At 43.0% G+C, this 20,382-nt stretch overlaps 1 protein-coding gene across 1 annotated transcript; it reads left to right on the plus strand.

Moving 5' to 3' along the window:
• Positions 1-2,775: 2,775 nt before the first annotated feature.
• Positions 2,776-11,074, plus strand: LOC112542867 (serine protease 57-like). Its single transcript, XM_088149920.1, has 5 exons — positions 2,776-2,839; positions 4,993-5,164; positions 7,693-7,837; positions 9,671-9,931; positions 10,779-11,074. The coding sequence occupies exons 1-5, from the start codon at positions 2,776-2,778 to the stop codon at positions 10,929-10,931; spliced, it is 795 nt and encodes a 264-aa protein (XP_088006046.1). The 3' UTR covers positions 10,932-11,074.
• Positions 11,075-20,382: the final 9,308 nt, after the last annotated feature.

A 20,382-nucleotide genomic window follows, 5' to 3' on the forward strand; every position in this document is an offset into this window, starting at 1 on the left:
AAGGAGCAAGTGGAAACCATTCCAATGTTACTTGGAACAGGATGGTCTGAGAACTGTCACTCATGCCCTTCTCATCTAGGGCTACAAGATGTCTGATCAGGCAAAGGAGGACATGGACAGTTGGAAAGGAGGACAAATGGGGAAAAGATGGACACACGAACTGTTTAACTTTTTTGGCATCCTCTACAAAAACGACAGCGAAAACTGCAGAAAAGTATACTTGGATCTACCTGTATATGAAATTACTTTTTCCAGCATCAGAAAGACTGGTTTTTCAATTGCAATATTTTTCCAACAAATCTTTCTTTTCAAGAATATGCTAGCAACACATTTCTCAGAAAGGTAGGACGAGTCATGTGATCTACAGACTACAGTGATCATAGATCTGAAGGGTCTGGATTGAAGCCAATGGCTGGAATCAGGGAATAAATTAAATAACATTTGTCAAGGCTGTCAAGTCTGTCGACAGATGAGGGAAAGAAAGCCAATTTGCAAGGTCACAATACAGAAAAGTTTGAATGACTACTGTTGTGAAAACAGTCCAAAATAATAATTGAAAAAACCCAAGACACTCAAAAAGCCGGACGATCTTTGGTTTTAAGGCTGTGCCTGCTGGACGGAGGACATGTCCATCTTTTGCCAGACATCTAGTAACCCTGTTCTCGTCTCCCAAGTAGATTTCCATCATTGATGCTACATAGGTTGCCCTTGAAGCTGCTCCAGAAAGTAGCCGTTCACTGCCCATGTTATACTACTGCTGTGGCTCCTAGAACAAATCCAGGTTCTGGTTGCTATCTTTAAAGCTTGGGACCTTGGTAACTAAGGCACCACCTTTCCCAAATAGTCTGTATCTGTTTAACCCAGATGCCTCAGGGTCTACTAAGAGTCACCAACTACAAGAAGGTGCAGTAGAAGAAGACCAGTGCTGGCCTTCTTGGTGGCAGCCTCTCCTCCAGAAAAGCTTGCCCCTCTAAGGTGAGAATGACCCCCACCCTTGTGGTCTTCTGGAAACTAGTAAAAATTTGGCTTTTTCAGAAGGCCTTTAGGATTGACTATACAGAGCAGTGTTTTTCAACCTTGGGCACTTGAAGATGTGAGGATTTCAAATCCCAGAATTCCCCAGCCAGCCATGCTGGCTGGGGAATTCTGGGAGTTGAAATCCACACATCTTCAAGCGGCCAAGGTTGATAAATGCTGGTATAGAGCTACAAGGTGCCTATAGGTATATAATATATATTTATGTACGTATCCATATTTTTCTTACTGTTAGTTGTTCTTTTGTGATTGAAGTTTGAAAATTTTATTTGACTGCTATTTTAATATCTGAGAGCCAGTTTGGGATAACTGTTAAAGGTGCTCTACTGGAAGCCGTGAGACCATGAGTTCTAGTCCTGCCTTAGGCACGAAAGCCAACTGACTTTGGGCCAGTCTCTCTCTCTCAGCCCTAGGAAGAAGAAGGCAATGCAAGCCACTTCTGGAAAAGGTTGTCAAGAAAATAGCACAAACGTGCTTGTGTAGTTGCCAGGAGTCAAGACTGACTTGAAAGTACCCAAACACACAACTTAATATCTATCTGCCAACTGTCTAGATCAGTGTTTCTCAACCTTAGCATCTTTAAGATGAGGAGACTTCAACTCCGAAAAGGCTGGCTGGGGAATTCTGGGAGTTGAAGTCCTCTCATCTTAAAGTTGCCAAGGTTGAGAAACACTGATCTAGATAGTCGGCTATATAAGGACTGAGATGATAGAGAAACTGCGCAAATACAGGTAGTCCTCATTTAGCAACTGCCTCATTTAGTGACCATTTACAGTTATGATGGTGATGAAAAAGTAACTTTGTGACCAATCTTCACATTTACGACCTTCACAGGTCTGTAAAGCAAAGGGAAGCTGAAATAAGATCATAAGCACAGTAATGGTTTTACCTAGGGACTGCTTTGCTTAATGACTGAGTTGCCGGTCCCAATTGTGGTCGCTAAACGAGGACTCCCTGTAAAGAAATAAAGAAATGCGGTGCTTCTCCCCCCCCACCCTTGCCTCCATTCTTGTGTATCGCTGACTAGTTTTTCTTCAAGGCCAGGTAATTTGTAGCAAGAAGATATTGACATCAGGCAATGGGCTTTGGGATAAATCAAATGTTGGAAAGGACCCCTCAAATTCTGAAGAGAAAATGTAGTGCCAAGAGAACTAGATTTCTGCCTCAGTTTCTCATCTGGCAAATCTTGGTCGCTTGGATGTTTGGGCAAGGTTGGTCTGCCTCTGGGCCTCGAAGCAGGATGGGCTCCCAAGGCAGCAGGGCTGACTCATGCTATTTTGAAGAAGTTAAAGAGACTTTCCAAGAACCCCCTTTCCCAACGTACAGCAAGACCAGTTGGCTAAATTGCCACACGCCACAGATGAAAGTTCTTGTGTCACGGATGCAGAAGTAATGCTGGTTTACCCCTCTCTGTCCTTCCTTGATCAAAGCTGTGAATCCCCCACGGGGCAGTTGCTTCTTCCTCTTTATCCCAAAGCCTTTTAGGGAAGGGGTTACCCAAAGAAACCACACACCGGCTACCAGCTTGAGTAACTCTCTTTGGAAGTTGAAGCAGACCAAGATGAGCTGCCACCTGCCACCCACCCACCACCTGACACTCGAGTCATTCTCAGAGGATCTGCTCCTTTCAGCGTGTCCAGGTCCAAAAATTGAGGGAGGCATCTTTTATTTCGTTATTGGGCAACAGACCACCTCTTTAAGTCTGAAGACGGTGGCAGTTCTTCCTCCAGGACTCAGAAGATGCGGCGATCCAATCCTCAGCTCGCGAAGACACGGCTGCTACTTGCAGTCCTGCTCCAAGCAGGTAAAGCTAACATTTCTTTTCATTGGATATGGGATATTATTGCTAATATTTCATTTTAAAAAACCTGATAGGGCTCTTTAGAAGAATCCTAGCATTTTTTAAAAATCTGATCCCTGTCCTAAAAGCAGACGTTAGTCTAAGAATAAATACCAAAATCTCACCCTTCCTCCTGGCAATATTTATGTTTCCAGGCTAGAGATGTCCAGCTAAAAAATAAAAACCAAGAAAGCCACCAGGGAAATCAGAGTTGCTTTGGAGTCAAGAGGCACTAAAATCGATGTAAATAAATGCAAACAGAAGAGTGACTGTTTCAGTTGGTAAATTTGACCCAATTGTAGAGGCTATAGGAGATTCAGCTGTAGTAATACATGTAAAAAAGACTAAAATAAAATAAATACATGTAAAAAAGACTAAAAAATAGGAGATTCAGGTGTAGTAATACATGTAAAAAAGACTTAGGCTTCGCCACAAATCACAAATTTGACCATGAGGAAGCCGGGTGATGCAATTGCTTAAAAACCTAATCTTAGGTTACCCGAACAGAAAGGTGGTAAACATTTTATTTATTTTATTTATCATATTTATATAGCCGCCCATCTCACACAAGGTGACTCTGGGCGGCATACAACAATTAAAAAAAATAAATACATAAAAAACTGCATATGAAAAACAGTAAAAACACACAAAAACAGGAGGGGATAAAATGAATAAGGGAGCCATCGTAAAATCTCCCTGGTCCCCTGGGAACCCCAGGCCTGATCACATACCCAGGTCTTGAGGCACCTGTTTGGACTGTGAGAAGGGATTGTTCTGTTTTATTCCAGTGTGTCCAGCCCTTACCTGGACAATTTTGTCTCAGCCATGTGTTTGAGCCAACGCAACCCTTGTTCAAAGTCAATGAGTTGATTTAGGTAGCAAATTTGGGGCAACACATAAGCAGAGCAGATATTTAGTTCTTTAACGTGTGGTTATCGCAGTCTTCCTGACACAGAGGAGAGGTACTTGCAAGGGTGAATGCAGGCTATGGCCGAAAACGTCAAAATGGTGGCCATGATGATACAACTGAAGCTCCATGTGTTTTTTAACGTGCGATGCAGCCACCATCTTGACTTTTTTACTGTACTCTGCGGACACATCTGGGTGCTTGTTGGATTTTTGCTATCTTTGAATCCTTATGCTAGGAGTATTCAGGGTACGTGTGTGTGTGTGCAAAGTTAAGATTCAATGCACATTGAAAAGTGGGAAGGCTTTGATTGTGCAGGCAGGGCTGCCTTTGTGACTTTGCACACACACACACGCCTCCCACACACACTGCATGTGCCATGACATCAGTGAGAAAAAAGACTTTTTTTTTTTTACTTCAGGCAGACAAATATATTGGAGAGGGTAGTTTGAGACGGTTTTTGCACAGCATGTGTAACGTTGTTCCTGAATTAGCCCACTTCTGGAGTTCTGGCAATGCACTGAATCATTAACTCACTGGGCTGGGTTCACACATCCAACCCTATCATGTTTGGGCTGCATCAATCTGAACAACTCTAGTGGGCAGCAAGACACCGAATATTTTAGTGATCATCTGGAGCAGTGTTTCTCAACCTTGGCAACTTTAAGATGTGTGGACTTCAACTCCCAGGATTCCCCAGCCAGCTATGGGATCTCAGGAATCCTGGGAGTTGAAGTCCACACATCTTAAAGTTGCCAAGGTTGAGAAACACTGATCTGGAGTTTTGCAGCCCAAATAAGATGATCCTAGCCACAGTAGGTTAAGCTATAAAACCTATCCAAGGTTAACATCAGGTTTACATGTTTTGGGCATAGATCTGCTAGGCTTTTCACAGTCCTGGTTAAGTGTGACTCTCTCTGCTCCCTGTCTACATAAAAAAAACAAGAGAGAAGAATCCCAAGTGCCAGTGACAAAGTTTTCATTTGGCCCAACGTGTTTCGAAAAATTGGGCCTTTTTCAGGACTCCGTGACCACAGAAACGATCCAAAACAGGGCCCTAAAATAACTTACAACCTTCATATAATGAAGTAGTATTTCTAACCAGGGTCCATTCAGGTCATAGCAGCGTGGGCTACATATGGCCCAAGAGTAACTCATTCCTGATGAATCTAGAAAACATCATTTGCTCCCATTGTGCCTCTTGATGCAGGTCTCTGCTTTGCTCCTGGGACCTTGAGGACATGGGTCATTGGGGGCAAGGAAGTGACACCCCATTCTCGGCCCTTTATGGCATCCATCCAGCGGGAGAACAGACACATCTGCGGTGGGTTCTTGGTGAGACGGAGATGGGTGATGACCGCAGCTCATTGTCAAATTCCCAAGTAAGTAAGAGCCAGTAGAATGTGTCACAACTAGATGAAAAACAGACCTAATTATTCCCTCTCAATGAGATTATTCTCCGGTTAACCTGGGCACGATGCCAGCCAGATTAGAGATCCCATCTTGTACCGAATAGTGTGAGAGCACTTGGGATAGGACTGGACTTCAGTTGTGTTTGTAGTATACTACTCAAAGTGAGTGGTACAGGTGCCATGAGTAGGGAATGTTATCTGTGGCACAGCTACCACAAAGACTGGTAGCTGAGCCTACACCTTCTCAGTCTTTTGAACAAGCATTACATGAAAACTTCTTTATTTGATTTATATATCCCACCTTTATATTTGTAGAACTCAAGATGGTGTAATGCTCCCACCTCCTATTTTTCCCACAGCAACAATCCTGTGAGGTGGGTTGGGCTGAGAGAGAAGGATTGGTCCAAAGTCACCCACCCATCAGCTTCCATGCTGATGGGAGGACCCAAACTCACAATCCCCGGGTTTCTAATCCAGCATCTTAATCACTATGCCAAACTGGGTCTTGATTGACCAAAGCATGATGGACAGAAGAAGTCACTAACTCTGGGCCCATCCGATGATGGCCATGACATATGGAGGATTGCAACTTAGAATGTAAGAGGAGTAAATGGTAAAGTGGAGTGGAGTGGAGTGGAGTGGAGTAAGGAGGGAGGGAGGGAGGGAGGGAGGAAGGAAGGAAGGAAGGAAGGAAGGAAGGAAGGAAGGAAGGAAGGAAGGAAGGAAGGAAGGAAGGAAGGAAGGAAGGAAGGAAGGACATGTTGTTTGGGGAACTAAGGAAGGGGAAAGATGCGATGGATCACAATGAAGATAGTTTGATTTTGTGGAGTAGAGTGGATAAATATCTACAGGTGGGTTTGATTACAGAGGAGAAAATAAAAATGTATTTATGTATTATTTCAATTTATATGGCAGCCTGCCTCAGATTCATGACTCTGGGCATCTAACAGTGTTAAAAGAAAAATATAAAAGCATAAAAAAACAGAAAAATCAAATGTGTGTCAGAAAGTAGGCACTGTGTAGTCCTCTAGGCTGTGGATACGCTGATGATAGTTACATATTCCACTGTATGGGGATAATAGAAGAATCTGTGACAAGCTGGGGGGAAAATTATCCAACATTTTGAACGCAGTCGGGAGGGTGGGGGGACGGGAATTATTCTGTCTGGTGACATGAACAGATGGGTGGGAATGAGACAAGAGACTCCAGAGAAACTGATTAAGCCATTTGGAGACCTAAGAATAAATTAGAAGTGGACATCTGTCTAGGAAAGGGTCTGTTCGTTTCAAACATAGGGCTTAGGCATATGGCAAAGGACATGGGACCAAGGAAGGCCAAGGACCAGCAGACATCTTCCCTGGCATTTTCCCTGGTAGCTGGTGGATAGACTGGACTGAGTTGGTGGGCATTTGCCTTCCTTGAGGGGTGAGAGGGTGGGGGTGGCATCTCAGTTCATGCCAATCTGTAGAGGATTATGCCCAGTTTAGTCCCAGCAAGAGCTGGTTGAGAATGAGGTCTGTTGCAGGTGGGACCGTTGGCTTGTTTGGACCCAGGTTTCACTGAGTGCCTGAGCAAAAGTGAGCTTTGACCCTGGCAGGGCTGGTTTATATTTAGATGAGATCTTGGACTTGGGGAGCAATGGCAGAGTTTGGGGGGTGTTGGTTCGATCAGGAGCTATGGACACACTGTAACATCTTAGTCCTGAGGGGCCGAGGGAGATATGGTGGGAGATAGGGGGCAAGCCATACTCAGAGAAGGTCTACTTGGTGGCTTGTACCAACTCCTTCTTCCAGGCCCTGGTTCCAACCCCCAATGCCTGGTCACCAGATCTTCAATGGTCCGGGACTCAGGCTGTCGCTACTTCCAGGCTAGGTCAGTCTGGAAGAAGGTCCTCATGATCCATGATCATGATGTGGCACCTATAGCTGAGGCTAATTCCAATTGGTGTTGTGGGGGGGAGGTCTAGCCCTAGACCCCTGCTTTGTTACATAAGCTCAGGGCTCAGTTCTCTCTACCCCCCTGAAGGAAGGACATTCTTACTCAGGCTGTATTTCTTTGACTTAATTCTTCTAAATCAGTGTTTCTCAACCTTGGCAACTTGAAGATGTGTGGACTTTAACTCCCAGAATTCCCCAGCCAGCACAGCTGGCTGGGGAATTCTGGGAGATGAAGTCCACACATCTTCAAGTTGCCAAAGCTGAGAAACACGGTTGAAATCCTTTTCCACATCTTGTACAATGTTGCTCATCCCAAAAGGGAATCACATGATGGCTTGGCCTAAATGTTTGCACAACTTACCACAATGACTGAGGCACAAATGGTGAGCTCACTGAAGTGGCAAACTCCACTTTAAAACCAGGGTGTGCATCTATTGCTTTATTTCCCCATAACTAAGTTTCTTCCTGAAGAGAGGGTGGGTTTCTTTGGGTTATGGGTGTTGTCTTACGTCATGAGGATCAACATTGCCACTTCTAATTCTTCCCAATTTGCCCCTGCAGGCAGTCCGCCTTGTTCCGTGTCATCCTCGGTGCCCATTCGCTCGTGGCTGCTGAGGCCTCACAGCAAATCTTTGGGATCAAGAACTCGGTTGCTCACCCGCTTTTCAATCCTAGCACTGTGCAAAACGATATCCGTTTAATCAAAGTGAGTGTAGGGAGAGAAACTGGGGTCTGCCTGGGTATACAATGACAGAGGAAGAGTAGCGCTTCCTTATTCGCCACCACCAGGAATGTGTTTTCTAATAAATGTTTAGTTTAATATCCTTTTTATGCTTAGGGCAAGATCCTAAAACCAGCTCTTCCTTCCTTCTTTCATCCCTCCCTCCCTTCCTTCCCTCCCCCTCCCTTCCTCCTTTCCTTCCTTCCTTCCTTCCTTCCTTCCTTCCTTCCTTCCTTCCTTCCTTCCTTCCTTCCTTCCTTCCTTCCTTCCTTCCTTCCTTCCTTCCTTCCCTCTCCCTCCCTCCCTTCCTTCCTTCCTTCCCTCCCTCCCTCCCCTCCCCTCCCTCCCCTCTCCCTCCCTTCCTTCCCTCCTTCCTTTCCTCCCTCCCTCCCTCCCTCCCTCCCTCCCTTCCTTCCTTCCCTCCCTCCTTCCTTTCTTCCCTCCCTCCCTCCCTTCCTTTCTTCCCTCCCCTCTCCCTCCCTTCCCTCCCTCCTTCCCTCCCTTCCTTTCTTCCCTCCCCTCTCCCTCCCTTCCCTCCCTCCTTCCCTCCCTCCCTTCCTTCCTTCCCTCCCCTCCCCTCCCCTCCCTCCCCTCCCCTCCCTCCCTTCCCCTCCCCTCCCCTCCCCTCCCCCCTCCCTCCCTCCCTCCCTTCTCTCCCCTCCCTCTTGCTGTTGTCTTCTAAGCTTGATTGGAAAAATTCTTAAGTTTTCAGACAGTTGGGGGCTGAAACTCTAGTTGTTCATCAACGCAAAATATACTTTCTGTCCCTTAATTCCCAGACCCTCACAACACCATTGCTCAGCACACTAACATTACTGCAAATAATTAATAGACCCAAGAGCTCCATTTTCTGTCATTTTGGTCCTACAGCCTAAACACTAGGGGGCAACCCTGGCCTCTGAAAGGAAGAAATAATTGCAGGCAAAATGTGTTATATATCTAAGATCCAGCAGGATGGAAACTGCTAATAACTTTATGCACCAGGACGCATCACATGGCAAACATCTGGATGGTGTGGCATGAAATCCAGTTGTTTTGAACAGCTTCTGAAATGCTCCCTCTCAACATTTCTCTCTGCCCCTCCCAAACCTTTTGGATCACTTTGCATGGCCATAAAACTGCAAATAAAGCTTATGTAACATTGTGGGGAAAGAATGCATCTTCATGGAGCGATGCATAAGATTGCATTCGGATCGTTTTGTGTTACAAAAGCAACTCGGTGAGGTAGCAGCTGGCATGATCGCGACTACAAAGACAGGTCCGTACTGTTTTCTTGGCAGTAAGACAGGAGTGGTTTGCTCTTTTCTTCTTCTGGCATAACATGGCGTCCTAACCCTGCCTTTCTCAACCTGCTGCCTTCAATCATCTTGGCCCGCACTTTTGATGGTACCAAGATGGGGGTGGGCTAATCCAGCCATTCTGCCCTCCCCCAATGAGAGCCAGAGGCATTTGTGTGAGGGCAGGGGTGTCCACAGGGTGTGGTCAAAAAAGTCAAGATGGAGCCCACGATGTTGAGATCGCAGCTCTGCCCATTACGGGCGAACCTTCAAGGTGACCTCCATGGCCTGGATCTTTTGACCATACCCTGAGGACACCCCTGATCATGGGGTTCGAAAAAGTCCAGATGTGGCACCCTACATGTAAAAAAGGGGTCAGGCTTCATTCACACGGTTGTGGTCCCCATCTTGATATTTTCATATTCTCCCTGTGGACACTCCTGGTCAGAGCCCTTTGCTCACCCTTTGTAGATGAACCATGGCTGAAAATGCAACACCGGCCTTAGCACCCCATCTATTCTTTGTCCCTCTCTGCCTGCAGTTGAACAGGTCAGCCATTTTGAACTCGAAGGTCCGGCAGATCAAGTTGCCACGAGCCAAAACCGATCCTTACCCTGGACTCTTATGCCAAGTTATTGGCTGGGGAGACATCTCCAATTATGGGACCATCCCCACAAAACTCATGGAAGCGAACACGACCATTGTGGACAGGAAAGCTTGCAACGAATCCTGGCAAGGACACGTGTACAACAGCATGGTCTGTGCAGCTAACACCAGTCCCGTCCTGCGTGGTTTCTGCTCGGTGAGCCTGGGATGACTTTCTCAAAATAGAAACGCAGAATGCTTACGAGTTTCATAAGCCACGTTTGGTCTAAGACCTGACGTGGCAATGATAAAATTGCAAAACTGAGACTGTGCTTGGCCATAGCCTCATGCTGTAATCCATTAGACCAGTGTTGTCCAAACTTGGCCACTTTAAGATGAGTGGTCTTCAACTCCCAGAATTCCCCAGCCAGCCATGCTGGCTGGGGAATTCTGGGAGTTGAAGTCCACTCATCTTAAAGTGGCCAAGTTTGGACAACACTGCATTAGACCCTTGATCAAAAGTCGACGGATTAAATTTACGGATTCACTTTATTTATTAACCATCCCTGTCTTACAACTCTGGGCGATGTACAGTACATCAAAGAAAACAAACCAAAAATAATACCAAAAGAAGCACCATAAGAGAATATAAAACAATTATAGAAGGGCAAAAATGGGCACTCATAACATTCAACTGGATAACGCATTGCTACTATTATTATTACTAATGTGGTACAGTATGTAGATGAATAACATGTTTACAGTACATTCCTTCGCAAAACCACCCCATTTATTGATAAATGTTGTAGTCAATTACAACTCAACCTGTCCTTTTTCCAGGAAGTGGAAGAACCTGTCCTTTCTTTTGCCATAGTTGCTTTATTGTTGTTGTTGTTGTTGTTGTTATTATTATTATTATTATTATTATTATTATTATTATTTGATATGCTTGTATTTGATGCCACACTGTGGTAAGGGGAGGTATGGTGATGGTGCTTCAACCCATATACTCAAAGGCCATTACTGAGATCCTGTGGTTGACCCTCTCTCTCCTTCTTTTCTAGGGTGACTCAGGTGGCCCCTTAGTGTGTGGGAGGAAAGTTCATGGCATTGTCTCCTTCAACGGAAAGAGATGTGGGGATCGGTGGTTTCCGGACGTCTACACCCACATTGCCAATTACATCCCCTGGATCCACTTTGTGCTGCAGACGTTTTGATTGGCAGTCTTGGAAGGCTGCGTGGGGCTCCCAGAGAAAGTTGACCCGTTTGGTGGAAGAGGAGGAACACGTTTGCTGAGCCTTGCCCCAGTTTCTATTGGGACTACAACTCCCAGAATTTCCAGCTGTCCTCAGCCATATTGACTGGATATTCTGGGAGGTGTATTTGTCACACATCTAGAAAGCTAGAACAGGGATGCTACACTGACAGCTGGATAGATTTTTTTTAAGGTGGCTTTTATAGAAGAATTAAATGTAATTCATCAAGGGCACAGTATACTGTACATCTATAGAATGCCATCATCCAACTGAGAGGGTAGGAAAAACTCTTTGCATGTCATCAGATTACATTTCACTTTTGAGCTCAGCTTTCCATGATGATAAAGCTTCCCTTTCCCCTTCCTCCTCCTCCTCCTCCTCCTCCCTCTCCTCCCCCTCCTCCTCCAATTAGCTGGAGTGTACTACAAATAGCACACCCACTTACAATCAGTGATGAATCTGTTATGAATCTTGGAACAACTGAGTAAAGTTCATGTCCTTCCCTACATAAGCCTTGGCCTACTGACCTCATGCTTTCTTCATTCCAACTATAAAACTTGGAATTTCCTCCCAAATTCCCCCACCCTGGAGCTGAGGGTGGGAACTAGTCATCTTGTTATCGCAGTCACTGAACAATTAGAAATCCTTGCTGAGCTGTGTCCGATCATCCCAAAATCAACCAGTCTTTCTCATCTTTTCCTGCATTACTGTCCCTGTTTCACACGCCTTTCGCTGATGTCCTTTGTGTTTTCACTCCATGGGATAGAGGGAAATTGAGATGTTCGATGGCACAATTTCATGTGTGTGTGTGTGTTATTGTCTACTTTTCATCTTAAAAAAAAAAATTCCCAAGAAACATAAAATAGGCTGAAAAAAATTGACCTTGCTCCCTAAGGAGCTTTCATTCCATTATCAGTGGGAAAGCGATAAAGAAGGAAGCCCAGCCAGAATGTTGCTACTTTTGATTTCATTTAAATGTACATTTCATTAAAGTGATATTAACCCCCCTTAGTATGATTATTCCCCATGCATTTACTAACATTTCTCTTCTGTGACATTAAAAATGACTATTCAGAGGCAATGGTGGGGGGGGGGTACCCATGCAGTTTGGGTCCTCAGGTTCTGCAATGCCATATTAGGAAGTTTCTTCTAAAGTTTAACCAAAAATGGCTTTTTGTATGCAATTTTCTTCACCCAGTCCAAGTCCTGCCCCGCTGAACAACAGAGAACAAATCTGCTTTCCATATGAAAGCCTTTCAGATATTTGAAGATTGCTATCATGTCTTTGTTTAAATCCCAACATGTGCACCTAATGCCTCTTCAAAAAAACCCAGTGTGGGTCTGCACTCAGGCGATAACATTGCAAAGAGTTTCCCAGTTTTACTTTCATATTCTTGTAAAAATTGGCTTGGCTATACTGAGGTTCTAATATTCTGAGTAGCTTCTTTGCTGTGGTTAAGGCTGATTATTCCAAAACCTTTCCCTTTTAAAAATAGAGGATTGGCCATATGTTTTTTCCTTCAGTACCTATGGACGGCGGTGTTTTTTCTCCCATAACTCACTAGTACTAAGGCAATGATTCTTAGAGAAATTTCACATTTCTATTAACTATTATCCATGTGCATTCAGAGATGATTTCATTTTTTAAGGGTTGTAATATTTTAAAATAAGTCCACATTAACTGGTACTGTCCTTCCCACAGGACATGGCTGCAAACATGGCTGTCCACCCAATCTATATTTTCTCTACCTTACCAAAGTGCATTATGTGAAATCTTGGATTGACCAAAGCTGTGATGGATGTCAGGATCTATGGGCTATGTGGTGATGGTTTTTGTCACATGGAAGATTGCAACTTGAAACATAGCAGCAGTAAATGCTAAAAACATGAATTAACAAATGAATTAAATTAAAGAAAAATAGATGCTGTGTCTGGGGAAGTCTCATTGAAGGTGGTCTAATCTTGTGGTGTAGAATTATTGGAAACTTGCAGGGAGTGAAGGTGCAGTTTTAATTATGAATAAATGGGCTAAAATATATGTTAGAAAGTATGAATTGCTGTCCTCTATGTTAATCTGGGTGTATTTGAAAGCAGGAATCCATAGGTTAGTAATAGTTGCATGTTATGCTTCAGTCAAGGGTAATCATGGAAGAGTTTGGGAAAAAACTGCACAACACTCTGGATGAATGGGATCTGGAGGAAAAATGGTTGGTTAGATCAATAAATGACTTTAATTGTTAATTGAAATGTTTTGTTTTCTTTATTTCTGAATTATTATATATTACCCAGAAGCTATATGGGTTGGGGCAACTTATAAATATTGTTAAATAAAGAAATAAAGGAATACAGAAAAAGTGCTCGGCCAGTTGGAAACTCAAGAATGGATGAGAATGGTAACTGGTGAATATTTGTGTAGAAAAAGGTTTTGTGTATGTGGTTTAACCCTATGTCTACTCAAATATATGCATGAAAAGCAATGAAGAGAAAACACAATTGACTTTATGATGGAGGATTGAGAGAATTAGTAAAGAATACAAGAGTTCAAAACCAGGTTGAGAATGTGGGAAAGCTATGAATTTGGTAGTGGGTCTTGGGGAAAAATAGACCTGGAAGAAAAAGAAAGAAGTGAAAGAAATTAGCATGGAAGTGAATGACTGGTGTAATAGAAAATTCGAGTTCTGAATGAAAAAGGATGAATGGGACGTGGACAGAAGAAAAGGAGATGCGGAAGCTGCTTAGAACAAAATGGAAAGAATTCGGTTTCAGAGGGGCCCAGAAGTGTGTGGAGTTAAGCTAATGGGAGCTCTGAAAAAGCTATGAAAAAGAGTGTTTGGTGGAATGATAAAGTGAAAGAGACCGTGGATGAGAGAAAAATGTGCATAAGAGAACGCTGCAAAAATAGAGTTGGGAGAAATATAGCATATAATGACTATTTTAGAGATTTGTATTCACTAATGGATGGCAGATAAGGTCAATCGATTTGAGTGACCCTGGTATCTCAAAGGGGGGAACAGGAACGCATGCTATAAGTGTGAGTATTCAAGAAAAGATTGATGAAAAAGAAGTAAAAGCAAATGCGATGAGAATCTTGAAACAGTAGCCAATATAGCGAGCACTGTACAACTGGAGAAATTTTAAGAGATGCATGTGGGAGAGTAACGGTGGGATTTAATTAATGCCTGTGTGAAAACTGCATCTGTGCCTGTAAGGTTGGAAGACCGCAGAGCCCCCTACAAAGGAAAGGTAACCGCAAGGAATGCCAGAACTATAGGACACTTTTGTGACATATGCCTGGGAAAGCGTTTGGCAGAATGAGCAAAAGAGTATAAAACGAGACCGTGAGCAACATTTGGGAAATGTGGTGCCCCTTTATGCAAGGCAGGGGGTGCACGGACCAGATTTTTGCTTTTCATCCTGTCATTGAGAAACTTATGAAGGTGAGAAAGGAAATGTATGGTATGCGTATTGGATATTACGGAATGATAAAGTGAATGGGCCTGAAATATATTATCTTATATTTCACATGATATGAAATATTTTGTGTGAATGTGGAGTTGAAAGCCAGCTGCTGAGTGCAACAAGAAAAGTATGTGATGGAACGAAAGCATGCAAGTGAATAAAAGGAATGCTTAGGACAGTGTTTCTCAGCCTTAGCAAGTTTAAGATGGGTGGACTTCAACTCCCAGAATTCCTCAGCCAGCCATGCTGGCTGAGGAATTCTGGGAGTTGAAGTCCACCCATCTTAAACTTGCTAAGGTTGAGAAATACTGGCTTAGGATATAAACTGTTCCTTTTATTGTTTTATATATCTATGGATAAATATATAAGGAATGCTTCTGGTAATTCCATGGTGGATTGCTTGGGGTTGTAAACGTGCATGTACTTTAATATGCAGACAGTGCTATGTTTTGAGCTAAGATTTGCGGCCACGGTTAGAGTCTGAGATGCAGCGGGCAAAAGTCCGGTGTTCCTTGCTATCTAGGCCAACTAAGACGCTATTAGAACAGGAAATTTGCAGAATCTTCCCGCTACGGAAGCAGATGAAATTTGTTCAGGTTTATTTTTGAAGAGAAGCTTACTATAGTTGCAGATGTTCAAACCAATATGTAAACCGAAAGTTAATGATCTTTGACATTTGGAATTTGCAATGTCTTGCAGCACAACTTGCTAATCACAAACAAACAAAAAAAGACACCAATAGAAGAGAATATGTGTAGCTCAGGGTTGAACTGTGGCGTCCTTGGGGTTCTCTGAGCTTGGTTGTTTGCTTGCAGACGTTTCATTACCTGTCTAGGTAACATCTTCAGTACTAGAAGGGAGTGGGGTTTGCTCTCTGTTTATATACAACAGCCTAATCTAGGAAGTTCTGAGAAAAAACAACTCCCCCACCAACGCTGACAGGGCAAGCTACTGTATATAAACAGAGAGCAAACCCCTCTCCCTTCTAGCACTGAAGATGTTACCTAGCCGGGTGATGAAATGTCTGCAAGGAAACAACCAAGCTCAGAGAACCCCAAGGACGCCACAAAAAAAAGATAAATATTCCTACAGAAATGCTGATGCACTTCACAATATGCAAAATTGTAGTTAAAAGTTGTTTGCAACAAACACTGGTACAGTAGGCAGAGAAACATGGATATATTTGGAAGCAAAATGCACCAAAAGACATATCTATTTTAGTATGAACTTTATGTAAAACTTTATTTTAAAATAATCCTCAAGTTTGATGGATTTACAGAGTGAGAAACTGAGGGGAAAAAATTGCCTGTCCTTACTTCACATTTGTTCCCTAGGGGAGTACCCATGTTCATCACTGGGTTGTTTTCATTTCAATTCTGGGCTGTGATTTCTTTTTAAATGCGATTGCTCACTGATCTGGCTCAAGTCCAAACTGGTTTCTTGAAACAACATTCCCGTGCAACAGTCCACGTGTCTTCCAAACTCAGAAAGAGCTTTCATTAAGGGTTTAACAAGGGGTCTGGGAAGATCTGATCATCCAGCTGCCCCAGACATAACCTTTAGAATATTTCCTTCCATTTTCTAAGTGTTCCACCAAGCAAGTCTCTGTTGTTTGCACATTTTGTAAATAATCTGAACTCCGGTTAGTTCCCTATTTCTCTAAGCTGTGTCTCCCAAAGATAATGAGCACATTTATTCTTGCTCCACTATCTTACCGTCAATCTGACACGTAGACCATCTTCCTGCATTGGGCGTTAGCGATTTTCCAGTCCAGCGTCTTCTGATCTGGCCCTGGCTCAGTTGAGAAATCAGAGGAGAAACCGAAGGCGCTGCCAGTGGTCCCCGTTGACGTGTGCGTGATCCCCACAGCCGCTCCTAAACATGTCATCGAATTAAAGTTTTTAATGGGACAATATTACACACGCTGCTGTAATCCTGGGGAATACAGTAGTTCAAGACATCCACACGATGCTGAAGTGTACATCGGGGTGGCTGGCGCCTTGAAGATGCTCCCTCCGTCTTTTAACTTCGTCCGTAGTCTTTCAATGCGCTTTGTAGTTTTTAACCGTTTTTATGTTCTTTACTTGTGAGCCACGGATGGTGAGATGGGCGGTGTATCCATTTGATTTATACATAAATTAAATAAATAAATACCCCCAAAACGTGGAATTTGGATATTTTATGAAGAGCTTTAGCTTTAAAGAGCCTGGGATCCAGCCAAGAGAACAACTGTACATTGGTGGAAAGAAATTTCAACTCCTGACGTTAAAGAGTGGATGCCAGTGAGCTGTTTTTTATCAGCTTTTGAAACGTTTTTATTTTCCAAAAATGAAATGGAGTCATCTGTTTCTAGATTTAGCATGTTAAAGGACTGAACAAGTTTTATATTAACATTATATGGATCTTTTTTCTTTCTCCCCCCCCCCACCTTGTGTTTTAGTTTATTTTAATCAATATTATGTATTATGTTGTAGCATCACTGCAATCTTACTTTTTCGTGTTTTTTTCCCCTTTTCATGAATAAAATGGCTTAGGAAAAAAAGTTGTCTTACAGAAAGAGAAAATGATTAGCTGCACCATAACCAATCCATTAATTTCATTTCCTTTGCTTTTACGTTTAATTGAAATGGAAATAAAAGAGAAACAAACTGAGTTTATGTCTCAGTTATTTCTCTGAATTATATCGGAGTTCAATCACTGACGTGTCATTCAGCTCCAGGAAGGTCACTGATCCACATTTCAGATCTTGGGCTCCTTCTCCAGCGTAAAGTTGAGGAGTCCAAGAAAATACTGTTTTTCTTCCAGCTGTGCTCCTTTTGCTAATCATTTTATCATTACTGTTGTTATTATTATTATTTAGAGTATTATCCTATCATTCCTTCAGGAGGTGAAGGTACCTAGCCCTCCTTGCTTCAGTTTTGTTCCAAAACATCTACCCTGTGATATAGGCGAGAGCAGTGTTTCTCAACCTTGGCAACTTTATGATGTGTGGACTTCAACTCCCAGAATTCCCCAGCCAGTGGCTGGCTGGGGAATTCTGGGAGTTGAAGTCCACACATCATAAAGTTGCCAAGGTTGAGAAACACTGGGCTAGGAGGTCTACCACACCAGTGTGCAAATTAAAAAAAAAAGTTTGAAAATATAAAAAGTGATGGAACCAAAACTTACACCTTTATTTGCCTGGCATATACCAGAAGGATGGGTGGGATATTGGCCAGAGTGGAGGGGCCAGATAAAATGTTGGGATACCCATGGTTAAATTTCTTAATTATAGATGAGGGTTGACCTTGCAACGAGTAACAGTTCTCTAGCACAGGAAATCCTCGTTTGTGTTCCATCACCACCGAGTACAATACAACCATCAGTTTAAATCACTTTTCCACTCTTAAAATGATGGGCCTGGGAGGGTTTTCCCTTCAAATACTAGCTCAGATAAAGATGGGGTTGGTTCTGGAACATGTTTAGTTCTGGCCTCAGTAAAATATACAGGTTTTTGTCAAGAGGAAATCTGTTCTCCACCCACCGGCGAAATGATTATCTTTCAGCAAGTATCTGGAGTGTTTTTGGAACTAATCTGTGAATCTTGGAGCCAGCAAGAAGTATTAAAATATTTACAAGAAGAAGAGGAGGAGGAGGAGGAAGAGGAAGACGCTTTCCATTGAAATCCTCAGCTCATGCCGTTTTGTCCTCCACCAAGGTTTTATTTTCTCTGACAGTGTTACAAAAAGAAAGTTGGCCATGATTGGAGGGCAGAAACACAATCCAGCATTCGTTGAAGTTGTTTTTTTTTTTAAATAAAGTCTCCTTGATGTCTAGCCCTTCTCTTTAAATTTTTATTGCAGCTGGACATTGAATAGATCCCAACACCCGTAGGCATTTGCAAATGAAATTCTAAGATGGTGTAAGACACTGTTTTAGTCAACATGCTCCTCATGAAGATGCTCAGGGACTTTTCCTGTTTGTGCAAACTGCTTTTGCTGGTTCAAAAGTGCCATTTCACTAATTCCCAAAAATCCCACTTCGATGAGTCTCCGATTGTTCTAGAAACAGGGGAGGGGGGAGTTGATAGACCCCCTTGTCATAATCTTCCAGGGGGAAGGTGAGAATTTTCTACACTTCTGGCATGTCTGCAGTTTAAATTCTGCCACTGGTGTGCCAGGATGGGCTGCTGAGTTAGCCGAAGGTTGCCACGGCTTGGAGGAAGGCAGGGAAGAAGCTGTAAAATGGGACACAGGGTCTTTCTGAAGAATATTACAGTACCTGTATGATGCTTTTATCCTGGCATTGTTGATTCATGCCAAGAGCAGCTGCAGGGAAGGGTCAAAAAGGTCAAGATGGTGGCTTTGACTGGGCAGTTGCAGCTGCCATCTTGACTTTTTTGACCTCCCTGTCATCTGCCTCTGACCCAAGGTTTACAATCCTACAATTTTCTGTGCCCAATGAAATCTGGTTTAGTAGAGAAAATTGCAACACTGCTGCCACAGTTCCAAAGTGCAAATTTCCACAGTACTCCTGCCTTTCATGATGATCTTTCTGTGACATTTTTAGAGGGCGGGCGCTTTTTCCCCATGCCCTCTTTCCAGATGTTGTTGATTTCCTCATACTCGATGCACACACCCACCACTTCATTTATATTCAACATGGCATGCAACTTCCTTTATTTTCATTCGGGATCTTGGTTTTAAAGTGTTTCATAAGCTGTTTGAGGAAAACTGTTTTTTTTTTTTTTTGGACAAGTCACATCTTAAGCTTTACAAAACTAAAAAATACATATTTGAATGGCAATGCCATTGGCCTGGCCTGACCTGGTTATGGTGGCAAGAAATTTTCAGTATACTCAGAACAGATTTGTATTGGTGGGGAAAGCACCTGATCTCAGGGCCATACAGCACATGTAACTGGGATCCAGTTAAAAGTGGAGAATGTTGTGTGAACCCACTAACCTAGTTAGCATTGTGGCAAGAGGGAGGCTGTTTTAACCCCAAAACTCTACTGGAGCAACTGTGGGTCACGGCTTTCCCCTGGTCAGTTGTGCTGTGTGAACCCGAAACTCAACTTTGGATCATTGGCAAAGTCAGTGCTCCAAGAAAAAGAGACAGAAGTATAGAGTGGCTGAGAATGCAAGGCATTCTATAACAAAAACTCACTGGCAAAGCTGCAGTATAGAACATGCATTTCAAACAGTGATTGGCTGCAGCACCCCAGATTTTCTATCCTGCAAAATGCTGGCCTTTGATTGGGTACTGCCAAATTCCAAATAAGGAGTTCTGACGGTTAGTGGTGCACACAGTCACACACAACCACAAACACCCAAAATACACCCATGTGATTGCATATGCTCACCAAGATTCTTTATGCATGGTATTGTGTTAACATATTCCTATGTTCCTATGTACTGAAATCCATTAAAAACACTGATAAAGCCATCTTCTCTCTCTCTCTCTCTCTCTCTCTCTCTCTCTCTCTCAGATGGCTTTTTGGCATTATTTCATCCATATAAATAGGCACATAAATAATACTAGGGGTGAGAGAGTTAAAAAAAGAATTTCATTAGCTGAAAACGATGGCTAGCTTGGCACACACGGTGTCTGGTGCAGAACTGAAAAATGTTAATCACTGCAAGGTGACAGGATTCCTAATACACTGGTCTAGTCTGAGGACAAGATGTATTTGGGGATGAAAAAAAACGGGGCGAAGTGAATTAGAAAACCAGTTCTTGATGCTAGATTGTGAGGGGCAAGTAATCCTCTTGAATTTGGGTGAAATCTACGGATTGTTGAAAAGGAAAAATTGATCCAGACTTTGCGAAAGTTGCCTATTCCAAATGAGTCAACCATTCTTGCACTAAGTTCCTTCTCCTTTTCATTCCTGAAATCCTGTATCCCAAACGGCATCTCTTCTACTGTTCCTTTGTACACACTTTACACCACCAGATTCTGGTGATAAAGTGGCA

Source organism: Python bivittatus, unplaced genomic scaffold, assembly GCF_059951505.1.
Source record: "Python bivittatus isolate LINGU-HERP-01145 unplaced genomic scaffold, Pbiv_v1 ctg000580_np1212, whole genome shotgun sequence".
In the NCBI taxonomy this organism is placed as follows: domain Eukaryota; kingdom Metazoa; phylum Chordata; class Lepidosauria; order Squamata; family Pythonidae; genus Python; species Python bivittatus.

Coding starts and splice junctions, on each gene's coding strand:
- LOC112542867 (XM_088149920.1), top strand. CDS start 2,776: ATGCGGCGATCCAATCCTCAGCTCGCGAAGACACGGCTGCTACTTGCA. Junction 7,838..9,670: donor ACGATATCCGTTTAATCAAA/GTGAGTGTAGGG, acceptor CTCTGCCTGCAG/TTGAACAGGTCAGCCATTTT. Junction 9,932..10,778: donor TCCTGCGTGGTTTCTGCTCG/GTGAGCCTGGGA, acceptor CTTCTTTTCTAG/GGTGACTCAGGTGGCCCCTT.